This window comes from Cygnus olor, chromosome 7, assembly GCF_009769625.2.
Source record: "Cygnus olor isolate bCygOlo1 chromosome 7, bCygOlo1.pri.v2, whole genome shotgun sequence".
Taxonomy (NCBI): Eukaryota; Metazoa; Chordata; class Aves; order Anseriformes; family Anatidae; genus Cygnus; species Cygnus olor.
Window position 1 is genome coordinate 17,707,509 of NC_049175.1, and position 12,557 is coordinate 17,720,065.

The 12,557-nt window shown below is 60.5% G+C and overlaps 1 protein-coding gene across 4 annotated transcripts in view; it reads right to left on the minus strand.

Moving 5' to 3' along the window:
- Nucleotides 1-9,716, minus strand: part of PSD (pleckstrin and Sec7 domain containing) — a 36,688-nt gene extending 26,972 nt beyond the window's left edge. The window contains exons 1-4 of one of the 4 annotated variants that reach the window (XM_040563888.1): nt 9,375-9,716; nt 4,349-5,177; nt 4,171-4,273; nt 3,607-4,063 (exon numbers count right to left, since the gene is read on the minus strand). In XM_040563888.1, coding sequence (XP_040419822.1) covers nt 3,607-4,063; nt 4,171-4,273; nt 4,349-5,110 — 1,322 coding nt within the window. In that variant the 5' untranslated portion in view covers nt 5,111-5,177; nt 9,375-9,716. Of the gene's footprint in view, nt 1-3,606; nt 4,064-4,170; nt 4,274-4,348; nt 5,208-9,374 lie in introns of those variants that run through there. The other 3 variants (XM_040563887.1, XM_040563889.1, XM_040563890.1) reach the window with 3 other exon arrangements.
- Nucleotides 9,717-12,557: the final 2,841 nt, after the last annotated feature.

Genomic DNA, 12,557 nt, shown 5'->3' on the forward strand with positions numbered 1-12,557 from the left:
CTTTCTGGGGTACTGCTCTAGCCACTTGGCTGTATCTCTCCTACAAAGACGATCCACTGTGAAAATAAGACAAGGGATGACTCCAGAGAGAATAGGATATCCTGTCCTGACAGCAAGGGCGAAACCCCAGGTGCTGCTCCCTGCCAAGGCACCCAAACCACGCTCTCCTGGCCCTGGCTAGTCATCTGGTCACGTATCAGCCCTGCAGGAAGGCTCGGCTCGGCTCCAGCACGGGTCTGAGTCCAGCCCAGCACAGGAGCTTCTAAGTCTCCAACCTCTGAGACTTTTCTTCTGTCAGTGAGGTAAGTTGCAACCTGCCCATCGGTCCGAGCATGTGGCAGTAGGGATATTTCCAACACCGAGAACAGCAGTGCTTCAGTCACATAAGCATAAACACAGCCCTAAAAGGCTGTTTCACTCAGAAGCTGCTATCGCTTTATTAAAGTACCAGAAAAGCACTTGTTATGCCACTCTCTTTCCTGATTAAAAGCAAAGAACTGATCCAGCTTGTCATAACATTTGTTATGAACAAACAGCTTCATACAGAAGGCTCAGAAAATGCATTGCTGTTTGAAGCACCAAGTGGTTTTCTCATTCATTAGCTTTCATACGCTGCTCAAAAATCTCACCCTGATTATTCACCAGGCCACAAGCTGCCAGCTTCACTGCACCAGATGCAGGTGGCCTCAAAGGGAGCTCAGCTAAGTGAGCAGTGGGTAGGAAAGGCAGGATGAAGGCTGCTCTTGTCGACCCACGAGCGTTTCCCCAGCTGCGTAGCACTGCACTGCGTCCTTACCAGTCCAGCACGAGCCCCGGGAGCCACCTCAGAGGGGACTTTCTGATGAGGACACCGGAGAAGAGACCTCTCAGCATTTGCAACTGCGAATGTGCATTCACTGTCCTTACCATTTTGCAATGTGCTGCTGAACTGAGCTAATGCTGCTGACTTCATTTTACGTCTTGCATCCGTAAGGAGGGCCATGGGCTGTACCCGAAAGGACAACAGCCGCAGCCAGCAAGGACCTTGTTTCCAGGAGAGGGTAAGGGAATCGGGCTTATTTTTGCCATCAAGCATATTGCCACCAAAACACAGAAAAAACATAGCTGGTTCTGTCCGCACCATCTGAGCTCCAGGAACAACCCCTCCACCCCAAAATAGCAAGCCAGCTGTAAGCAAAGCCATTCAGATCCAGCAGTACCTCGTCACAGCAGCACAGGCACAGGGTCTGCTTGCCCCAGAAGGGTCGGCAGCCTGCCCCGCACTGCCCAGCCCTGCCTGGCTCCGCTTGTGGCTGCTCCCAGGCAGCGGCGGTGCGGGAGGCACAGCCCCACGGCCAGGCGATGCAGCCGGGGCAGTGCGAGGGGAGGAGATGCTGAGGGTGCAGTCAAGCACCTGCACAGCAGCGGCAGGCAGCGCAAAAACAGGTTTCTGGCTTCAGGCTGGTGCGGCACACACGGCGATCCTCTCTTGGAGGTGGGCCAGGTGGGTGAGCAGGGGACACGCGTCCCCTGTGGGAAGGCTCCCCTGGCAGCAGGCCCAAGGGCTGTCCTGGGCAAGGCTGTTCTGCTTCCAGGGAGAAAAGGTGCCTCCGTCCAGCCCTGCACACTCCAGGGACTGGGGCACCGTGCTGCAAAGCCTCCTCTGGCTCCTCGGCCGGGGCATGGGTGCTGCTGGCCACGCTGGGCCCTGCCACCACCTTAGTGACCCTCTGGGGATGCTCGGGGAGGGGGCAGATGAGCCCGCTCTTGCTGACAGGTCTCAGCTCCCTGCCACTAATGGGAATAAAGACAGTAAAGGCTTAGGCTGGTCATTAGTTGTAGATCTGCCTCTAAATATACTCAGGGAGAGGATTTGCTGGAAGAAGACGCTGTTTCTTCTGTCACTTTCCATGTCTTATTTGGTTCTGTATTGGATTTTTCAGCCTGATGTCCTGCCAGCTGTTAGCACGTCTCTTATTTTGGGAGGGCAGATCACACAGAAGGTGCCCTTTGGCCAGAATATGAAGGGCAACAAGACAGTGCCCAGCCAATCCCCCCTTGCAGAGGGTGCTAAACCCCTAAGGCTAGGTTTCCAAAGGGATTTATATCTGCAAATCAGCGTCTGATGGTGCTTCAGTCATTTTGCAGGGCTGGTCCTTCCCGGCTACCAACAAAGTGCTCTGCAGAGAAACTGCCAGGGCAGAAGCTGCTGGTTTGCAACAGCTCTTGCAGAGCAGGGTGGCGCAGGCTCCTGGGATACAGGGGGGTAAGGGGGATTTTTAACGCCCCATCATCACCCTTCCTGCAAGCAGGCAAAGCAGAAAGCTTGGAGTAGCAAACATCGATACCAGTGACTGGTAAACGGGAGGGAGGACTGCAGCTGCAGAGCTCGGAAGCAGCGTGTAAGCAAAAACCCGGGGCTGTAATGCAGGTACCGAACGAGCTTGCGGTTTTAGGCGAGCAATTTTCAGCATGCAGTCCGCAGGCTCTGCACCTAGCTGGGGAGTAGGCAGGGGTCTGCACATCAAAAAAACACAAAAGCCACGGGTCTACAGAGCAGCTGCATAAAATGGGCACACCACCACTATATACTTATACCGGGAGCACCGTGTTTTGGGGCAGCAATGCATTTCAGTATACATCCGACCTCTTCAGCACTGCCTGGCGAGCTGCAGTAAGGTGTCTCAGAGGACAAAAAGCAGGTCTAGGCTTACAGCCCACAGGAATTGTAATGGCCTAGTACAGGTTTGGAAATAGATTATCACCATGTAAGATAATGGTTACAGCAACTTGAAGAACTTGCTTGGAGTGATAATAGTATAACTTTACAGCTTTTCAAATCTTCTATGACAATTTATTTGGAAAAAAAAATGCATTTCCTTCTTGGAAAAAACAGCAGGAGCCCAGCTCCCCTCTGCAACGTGCACCTTCCTTTCCACTTCAGCCCAGCGCCTCACGCTTCTCCCCCCCAGAGCAGGAACACCACTGCAAGTTATTTTTTCTATCATCTCTTCCCACCAACAACACCAAAGCCTCCCTCTTCCTTTTCTTCCACCCCCGTGCATCCTGCCCGCCTTTGGCACAGCGTGGCTGTGCATGCTGCCAGACACCCCTCTGTCCTGGCACGCGGGGACTGCCTGGCTCTGCTTCCCCAGCGAGACCTTGCCCTCTGCGTGCGGAGCGTTTGCTGATGAAGCTGAGCTCCCTCGTCCCGCCCAAGGGTCCATCACCGTCCTGGTACACGATATTTTGCCACACAAGTGAGAAACAACGCACAGTGCAGTGGTGTGAAAAGGCTTTCTCCAGCCCAAAGAGCTTCCCTGACACTGTCACCCAAGTGCCCTGGCTCGGACGGGTGACCTGAGCTCAGGACTTGTCTCCACGGGAGCGGGTCCTGCAGTCAGTGCCCTGCACTGGACACCAGCACTGCCCCGCTCCTTCCATGGGGCAGCGAGGGACCCCCAGCCCTGAGGGGTGCTCCAGGACCCCCCTGGCCCCATACACAGCTCAAGCACAGCTGCCAAGAGTTTTGGCTTCGGCACTCGTTTGGCAGAGCCCATTCTGTCATGCACTTGGGATACCGAGAAGGGCGAGGGGAGCTTTCTGCCCTCACACGCTGAGCCTTACCTTTCCCTGTTCTCCTTCCTCATGGCCTCAAACACCTCATCGTCCTCCTCCACGTCCCTGCCACGCAGCCCGTCCTTCGTGCGCTTGGCGCCATGCTCAGGGAGCTCCTCAGGCGTGCTGTTCCTCCGGCCCGGGGTCCCCACAAAGCTGGGGTTGCTCTCGCTGTCCTTTTGGCTCTCGATAGCCGAATCCACCTCATCCTTCTCGGCCAGGATATCGTCGATGTTGGTTTCACGATAGCACCGCAGCGGCACGGTGTCCAGGTCTGTCTCGGAGTACTTCACCGTCCTCCTTATAATGCCCGTCTTGCAGGAGCCGTGCTCCTTGCCGCCCACTGGGGACACCTCGATCTCCACCTCCACGTGGCTCAGGCCATGCTCGGGCTCCGACTTCAGTGGCTCCGCGGGCAGCAGGCAGCCGGGATTCGGGGAGGGCTCAGCGACGGGGGCCGAAGAGCCTGGAAGAGAGCCCAGAGCCCCTGTTCGACCCCAAGTCCCAGTGGATCAGGGCTCTGCGACCTCCCCAGACCAACTGGTAGCCACAGGTCCCTGCCCGACACCTTACCTGCCTTCGGGGCCTCCAGCGAGCCGTAGAAGAACTCCCACTTGGCCCTGGCGATGCGCTGGGCATGGGCTGAGCTCTGCCGGGGGCGCGGCCAGGCGCTGCCCTGCGGGGGGACACGGCGGTCAGTGGGCAGCGGGGCTGGGCCAGCTCAGCCCAGTGTGGGGTCACAGGCACCTACCTGGGGCCGGGGGCCGGCGGGGACGTCCCCCGGTGGGGCCTGGAGCCCGTTGGTGAGGGAGCTGAAGAGGCAGCTGGCTGCGAGGGTGCAGGTGTCCCTCCCGCCCCCGCGGGGACGCGTCTCCCCCGGGGACCTGCTGCCAGCCAGGAGCGGGTCGGACACGGAGGCCTCCAGCTTCAGCTTGCGGAGCAGCCGCTCCTGGGGCTGGGGCTGGGGCTGGGGCTGGGGCTGGCCAGGGGGCACGCACCAGCCCTCGCTGGGCTCCACACCACAGGGCCCGTTCTCCCGGGGGGCTGGGGGGCCGCCGAGGGGCCGCACGCTGGCCTTCTCGATGAAGCGGAAGGTGACGACAGAGCTGCGTCCCTCGGGGGCCACCAGCGGGCTGCGGCTGCCGGGTGAGGCGAGCCCCGCGACGTGCTGGCCCCTCCGTGGGGTGCAGGGGGCCGTCAGGCGCCCCCCGCCCAGGCAGCCGCCGTTGCCGAAGGGCCCCGTCTCCGTCGGCTTGCGGGCCAGGGAGCCCGTGCTGTTGTAGAGGCCGAGGGGGCAGCGGCGGGCGTCGGGGGCCAGGCCCTTGCGCAGGAGGTGGAGGCGGCCGGCGTTGAGGTTGGGGGTGAGGCAGCGTGGTGGGCTGCGGCGGCCCGGCTCGGGGCTGGCGGCGGCTGGAGGCCAGGGCCGGTGGTCCCCGGGGTGGGAGAAGGGTGGGGGAGAGGCGGCGCAGCCCTCAGCGGTGGGGAGGTGGACGAGGCCTCCCGCCTGCGCCATGCTGACAGAGAGGGGAACGCAGGTGTCAGGTCCGGAGCTGGGCAGGGCGAGGCATCCTCAGGCAGCCCTAAAGGGCAAGGAGAGGTGGTTAGAGGAGGGGGCACGAGATGGGGAGATGCAGATGGGGATGCTGCTTAGAGATGGGTGTAGGGTGCAGATTGGCCCAAGCATCTGCAGACAGGTGGCCTGAGAAGAGAAGCCCCAACTGCCCCATACCCAGACTGATGCAAGGGCATGGCTGAGGGCACCGGGGTGGCTCTGAAGCCCCCAGAGGGGCTTCACCAAGTGGGGGCCGGGAATGCCAGGAGGAGCGCCAGATCATCAAGAACAGGAGGCTGGCATGGGGATGAGTGGATCTGTGGTGCGATCAGCCTCCACACGGCCATACAGGGCCAGGACAATGAGGAGAACATGCAAAGCGTGCCCTGTCTTCATGACAGCTCAGCTCAGAAAAAACTCCAGGTGAGACAACCCTGTCCGAGCTCCCTCCTGCAGCAGGAAGCATGAGATGTTCACGGGCAGACAGTGCCCATCACACCAGCCCCACAGCGGGGACACCAGCAGCTCCTCACCTAGGCTCTGGGCACACCAGGGGGTTGCTTCCTTCCCTGGGTCCCCTGGATGCTCAGGTGCTGCCCCTATAGACCAGCACCACCCGGATGTGGTGGGAGAGCATGCTGTGTGCTTTGAAATGGGTTTCATTTATCCTGGCTTAGGCTGAATACTGTTACTACCTGTAGCCACCTAAAATCACCTCAATAAGGGGGAACACACTGGATCACTGAGACATCCCCAGATTACACTCACTGAAGGAGTTTGACACCATCAGCACGAGCAAGAAGCCTGTCTCTTTGGAGGTCAACTTGTGTTTTAAAGTATGTCACCCTGTCACATGCTGCAGCCACGATCCGTGGCGCAGACAGAGCTGTCAACACCAGCAGATCCAAAAAGCAGTGGTTGAAACAGTCCTGCCCCGGGGGGGGCTGAGCGTGCCTGTGCCAGCAACACGACCCCGGCTCGCCCGCCCCTGCCTCGGGACTGTTCTTCTGCCAGGGATCCCTGTCACCCCAGCGTGGCGAGGCGCTGCATGGGAAGGTAGATGCCAGCACCCTCAGCACTGCCAGCACTGGTCCTTCTCACGGGGCAGCTAACACTTGGACATGGCTTTCCCCAAGTTCTTGCACTCCTGGTGCACAGGAAAGGTTCTGCCTTGGCGGCTTTTAGCTTCCCCAGATGCAGAGGTACTTTCGTTCCTGCACTTGGATCTCACCACTTGAAAGCAAGAAACCAAATGCTAGTTGCAAATGGAGGAAAGCATGATTTCTTCTCCCCGTTTCTTGGTGCAAACCAGATAGGATTAAACCGAAGGGCATAGGACTGGCTTTTTCAGTGGTGTTTAGGCTCGAGGGATGCAGAGACATAACTCTTAATAAAACAGCCCAAATCACCCACGTGGGGCGGGCGCCTCTCTATCTGCACTACTACACTTCTGAAAAATTTGGCTCCTACTGAGCAGCAGCAATCTGCAATTCACTCGCTGCAGAAAATATTCTCTGTTTAAGATGTCAGTTACTGTTTTTACAATCTTTTCCCCTGTTATGGTTATATTCACATTCAAGGTTGCTTAACTGATAAATAACAAAAACGCTGGGTTTATATATTTCAGATGAAATCCCACTTTTTATCTAAATGTGGACTGACACACATGCCAAGGAAAAAAGTTATCACTAGAAAATAGCCGGCATTCACTGTAACATAACAAATCTATAAAAAACAGCCTATCTCAATGTACACGAGTTATTGCTAAAATAAATGGGATGAGCACAGCGTGTCCTCCTGGTTATCGAGGGAGAATCATCAGACTCGTAGCAAAGGCCATGCCGTCTGCAAGGCACCGGAGCCAGCCTGTTACTCCATCCAGCGGAGTGAGCCTTTCTTTAATAATGAAAGGTAAAACGCACAAACGCAACCGTGATGAAAAATCAATGATGTAGCTGAGGCTTCCTGCTTGCCGATTTAAATCATGAATCAAAACGATGCTCTTTAAATCACCGTGATGAATGGGGCTGGGCTGAAAGGCACCTGGGGGGGCCTTGCTGGTCCCGCTGCCCAGGGCAGGAGAAGCCGTGCGAAGGGAAGGAAGCCACGAGCAGCGGGGGCACGCGTCCAGGGAGAAAAACTCGGGAGCTGCAGCGTGGCAGCGGGGGGCTTCACACCGGTGTGGGGGGTTCATTTCCCGGTGGAACCTCTCAGGCGCACAAGAAACTTGCTCTCAGCTTCTCAGCAGCCCGGGGGGTGGCCGGGGGCTCCTGCTGGCCCCTGCGCCGTGCCGGTGCCGAGCGGGGTGGTGAGGGGGAAGCAGCAGGCGCCGGGCGCTGCCGTGCTGCGGGGGAAGCGCACGCCCACGCGAGACGCGTGGGGGATGCGAGGGAACAACCATCATTTATTTTTAGGGGGCAAAGAACGGGGTAGAGACGGGAGGGAAGGGAAGGGAAGGGAAGGGAAGGGAAGGGAAGGGAAGGGAAGGGAAGGGAAGGGAAGGGAAGGGAAGGGAAGGGAAGGGAAGGGAAGGGAAGGGAAGGGAAGGGACCTGTGCTCCCCCCTGCGCCCCCCCGCCCGTCCTCCCTCGCCCCGCACCTCCCGCCTGGCCGGGATCAGTGGATGTGACACGCAGCCGGGCGAGGAGGCAGCCCCCCGGCCGGGCGCTCCCCGCTGTCCCCGCTGCCCCGCCGCTCCCCGCCGACACGGCTGCGACCCGCAAGTGCTGCACCTTGCCCCGCCGCCCCGCCGCGGCCACCCGGCCCCATCCCCGCCGCTCCCCGCCGTTACCGGCACCGCCGCCGCCGCCGCCGCATCCTCCGCTGCTCCGCGATGCTGCCGCCCGGCTCGGCTCGGCTCGGCACGGCACGGCACGGCACGGCTCGGTGCGGTGCCACCGTCCCCAGCCCGCCGCTCCCCGCCGCGCTAATCCCGGCGCGGGGCCGTCACTCCGCCCCGCTGACAGCCCCGGCAGCCAATGGCAGCCCCGCGGGGAGCCGCGTCCCGCCCCCCCCGGTGGCACCGGGACCGGCGGCGGCCCCGGGGAGCATCCCCGGGGTGCGCGTCCCGGCGGGAGCGCCGTGACCCCGGCCCCACGCGCGGCACCGTCCCTCGGCGCGTCCCTGTGCCACCCACCGTGGGCACCTGCACGGCACCACTGCCCGGGGAGCGCGGGGACAGAAAGCCCAAAGGCGCCACAGGTCCCAGGCCACCTGGGCTGCCCACGGGTGGGAAACGCCACCCCAACTGCGAGAAACCTCAAGGACGGGAAAAGAAACCCAGCCGCCACCCCATGCATCCCGCCCGCATCCTGCACGGGGACAGCGGTGCGGCGGTGGGGACCCGGCCACGGCCTGCACGCAGCGGCGGCTGGCAGCCAGCGCTCACGGCCCGATCGATTCGCGATTAAAGAGCGCTTTATTAGCCAGCCCGACGATCGTTACCAGGCGTGCGAGATGGGAGAGGCCCGGGAGAGCCGGTGCCTTGCACGCCCGCAGTGTGCTCAGGAGGAATGTGGGGGAGCTGCCCCTTCGTGCTGCTCTCCCGGCCAAGGGTGAGCCCAGCTCCGTGCCCACCTGCCCTCGCCGCCACCCAGAAGCGAGTCCCCATCTCCTTGCCCGCGCACGGGGACACCGGGAGGAAGCTGCACACTCCCCTCATCTTTAATGCATAGAAGCACTGCCATTTTCTCCCCTCCTCCTGCAGGCTCCTGCCTGTGCAGCCTGTCTCCCCCACGCCGGGGACCGCGGGTCCCCGAGCTGCCTCGCACGCTCTCCCGACCGACTCGAGCAAAGCCGGGCTAATTAGGGGCCTCGCTGCCGCGGGATCAGCGACCTGATTCCTTCAGCAGCTTCTTGATGGCAGGAGGCCGGCGGAGGGGGGGGGAGGCTTTTCTCTAAGCCACTGCCGGAGCGACAAATTTAACCAAGTGGAAGAGCTCAGAGCTCTCCTGGCGTGCCCACACCGGGGCCAGGCACACACCTGCGCCCTGCCGGCTCCATCGCTCCCCGTACCTCTGTCTGCCCCTGGCCGCAGCCCTTCGCCTTCCCGCAACCTGCAACCCTACGCCTCTGGAGCAGAAGCCCCTGTGCTCGCTGTCACCTGGCACCAAATCCTGCACGAGCCTGTCCGGCCCCACGCCGTCCCTTCCACCTCCTGGTCTCTGCCGGCTCCTCGAGCCCACCCACAGCTCTGTGTAGCTACTGCCGGCTTTGTCCTTGCTCACCTCCACAGCCCTGCAGTGCTCCCACCCCTGCCGAGCCCAGAAGGGTCTGGGTGTCACCGGAGCAGCACAGCGAGCAACTTCTTCCTTGGAAGAGGCTAACTGGAGCCGTCGGATGGTCCCAGCAGCTGGACAGAGCCAGATGGCAGGAGGGAGCCACACGCCGCTGACCCCCGGCACGTCCCTCTGCTGTCGAAGGCAGTGGGGCTGTGCTTTGGCCTCAGCGTGCGGCGCGGTCCTGCCAGCGCGGGCATGGCTGTGAGGCAGGTGGGTGCTCCTCACCCAGCTGGGGGGAGCACCATGGAAATGGTGAGCCTGGCCCTGCAGGAGTCCCGGGGGAGGCGAGGAAGCCGAGCTCCCTTTGTCTCCACACCGAGGGCTCCGGGGCAACCCGTGAGGTCATGTGCATTCCCTCGGGGCCCGGGCTTAACTACACGGCTCTAATTAATCCCTTCTGTGCCAACACCCAACCACATCCTCACTAGATATTAAAAACCCACTGCAGCATAAGCCGAGTCTGCAATGGATTGCTGCACTTATCTGTTACTCCGCCGGGCTGGTGGCTAAGGATAAATGGTGCAAACACCCTTCCTTGAGGCTCAGCACACAAGTGCTGCTCTAGCGCTCACCCAGGCAAGGAGGTGGTAACAGAGATCAGCACCAGGACCCTCCTGCCGTCCTGGGTCCCCAGCAGGGCCTTCTGCTCCCAGCTCGGGGGGGTGGCACTCACCTGCTAGGGGTGGGTGAGGACACGGCCCTGGGGTGTCTGCCAGCACCAGCATCGCTCCATCGGGACGAAGGCAAGAATGCCAGCGTGGTAAAACCTGTCCTGGGGATGTGGGAGGTGGGGCCCCAGCGCAGTTTGAGCCATAAATAATCTCCCTACACAGCAGTTAAGGGAACAATTGTGTGGGAGTATCTCTTGGTAAAAAGATGCTCAGGGAAAAGATGGTCTTGAAGGAAAGCAGTCAGTGGGTTCTGGCTGGTGGGTGAGTTCTCCCGTGGGGAGGGAGGAACCTGGGTGCCAGCAGGCTGCTCAGGCCCCCAGAAGTCACCGCACTGGATAGATGAATTTAGCCTGAAAAAAAACCAAATCTGCAGTTCTTTGGTGTAGCCTCCCAGGACACAGCTTGTGCTGCAGCACAGATCTTTGGAGCTGCTCTCCAACTCGCTCTGCAGCAAATCCCTTCCCTCCACCTTCAGATTCACAGGGAGAAAGGTGAAAGGGTGCAGGGAGGAATGAGCAGGGAATGCAGGGAGTATTTTCTGCAGGAGAGGGACAGCAAGCCTAACACAGCAGGGAGGCAATGTGGTCACATACCTAATTGTAAAATAGTGTGGAAACCCTAAAATGTCAGTCAAGGAGGAGTGATTACAAGTGTGGTGAGGGAACGGAGCATCTAGCCCAGACACTGGGCAAAGGCTCCCAGTGTGGAAATGTGGACACTTGCTAGGGATGCAATGAAAGCCTGGAAGACATCAAGCAGAGGGTGCATGAGGGGGATGCTGCCACAACAGCCCCGCATTGGTGTGTAGCAAGGAGCTCCTCAGGCACCTTCGCCTTCCAACCCTGACTTGCACAGCTTGGCTTGGCCTTACTTCTATTTTATTTTATTATTTTTTTAGCTCTCACTGTATATTTTTTTTAGCCCTCCCTGTATCCCCAGATTCTCTGGTAGGCAACTGTAAATACCCCAAAGCCTCTGCAAGGCTGAAGGCATTCAGCCAGCACGGTGCCAAGCCGCCAGGGCAGGTGCTGATCCCGGGACAGCAGCTGTGGGCTGGCGCTGCACCAACCTCGTAACAACACAGTGTGCCCTCCGCAGCCCGGCCCCTGAGGACACCAGCAGGCCTGAGGACACCCTGCCAGCCTCTTAGGATGCCTTTGAGGTGGAAAGAGCTGCATTATCAGCACGAGGGAAAGTCAGGGGTGGCAGGGGGAAAGACTTGCCCAAGCTCAGCCACGAGCCAGGAGCCCCTCTGGGAACCAAGGCCTGGACTTCTGACGTGAGGGCAGCTCCTCTAAGTGTGAGGCCCCAGTGTCCTAAATCTTGCCCCATCGAGAGCAGGCTGCTCCCCTAGGCTCCTCAAACACAGCTAGACACCATCAGAGCTGGCTGAAGTCTCTGCTCACTTCGGTGGGACACTGACGGGGACGAAGGCGCGGGCAGGGTCAGACCCGAGGCCAGGCGCTCGAGAGCAGCCAGCACCGTGCCTCTCGGAGGAAGACGCAGGCAAGCTGCAGCAGCAGCTGGAGCTAATCCGCTTCCTCCCCCGGGGCTCAGCCTGCTCTCGTCACTGTCACCGGGGATCAGCTCAGGGCCTGACGCAGGAGGCCTCCGCTCCCCCTCGGGGCGTCGGGGCTCACCGGGATAACGGAGAGCCACGGGACGGAGCGGTGCCGCCAGCCCACCGCAGGGCTCGGCGCATGGCTTTGTCCAGATGTGCCCTGTCCGAAATGGGGCCCTCCAACGGGCACAAAGCAGAAGGGACGGGCAGGTGCCCGGTGAGTCACAAGAGGCGATTCTCTCTTGAAAAGGAAGCGCCTCCCGGCTCACCGCGCTGATCTCCTGAAGGGCACCCTCTAATCCAGGGCCCGGGGCTTTCTTCGTGACGCCGGGCGCACGCTGTGCCAAGGAGACAGCAGGACACACAGCCCTTTATACCCTTTTAGAAAATTAACGACGTGTTTTGTTTTACGGGAGCAGTTGTGACGGTCCTTCCCACGTGCTGTTTGAAGTCTGGGAAGCCAGCAGGTTATCCCTGCAGGGCGGCAGGAAGGTTTTAGCCCGGGCTCTGCCCTCACCCTACTGCTTGACCCCCAGGGTGGATTCCCCTGGTCCCGAAGGGCCTGCCTGACGCCAGGGCCAGTGCAGGAGCTGCAGTATTTGGGATTAGCCGGGGGCACGCATCCAGGCGAAACTTGAAAAGGCAACTCGAAGGCAGCGTCCAAAAAAAGACGCACAAGCCTACCCTGGGCGAAGGGCGCTCCGACAGAAGGACAAGGACTTGCCGCGACACTCGACCGGGAGAGCAGGGCAGGAGGGCGCTCCGGTCCCTCAGTCCCGTCCCCTCGCAGGCAGGGCGTAACCTCGCGCGGGGCGGTGCCGCAGCGGACCCTCACAGACACGGGCGGGGACGTAAGGACCGACGGGGCCCTTACCGTTGCCGCGGTCCCGGGCCGGT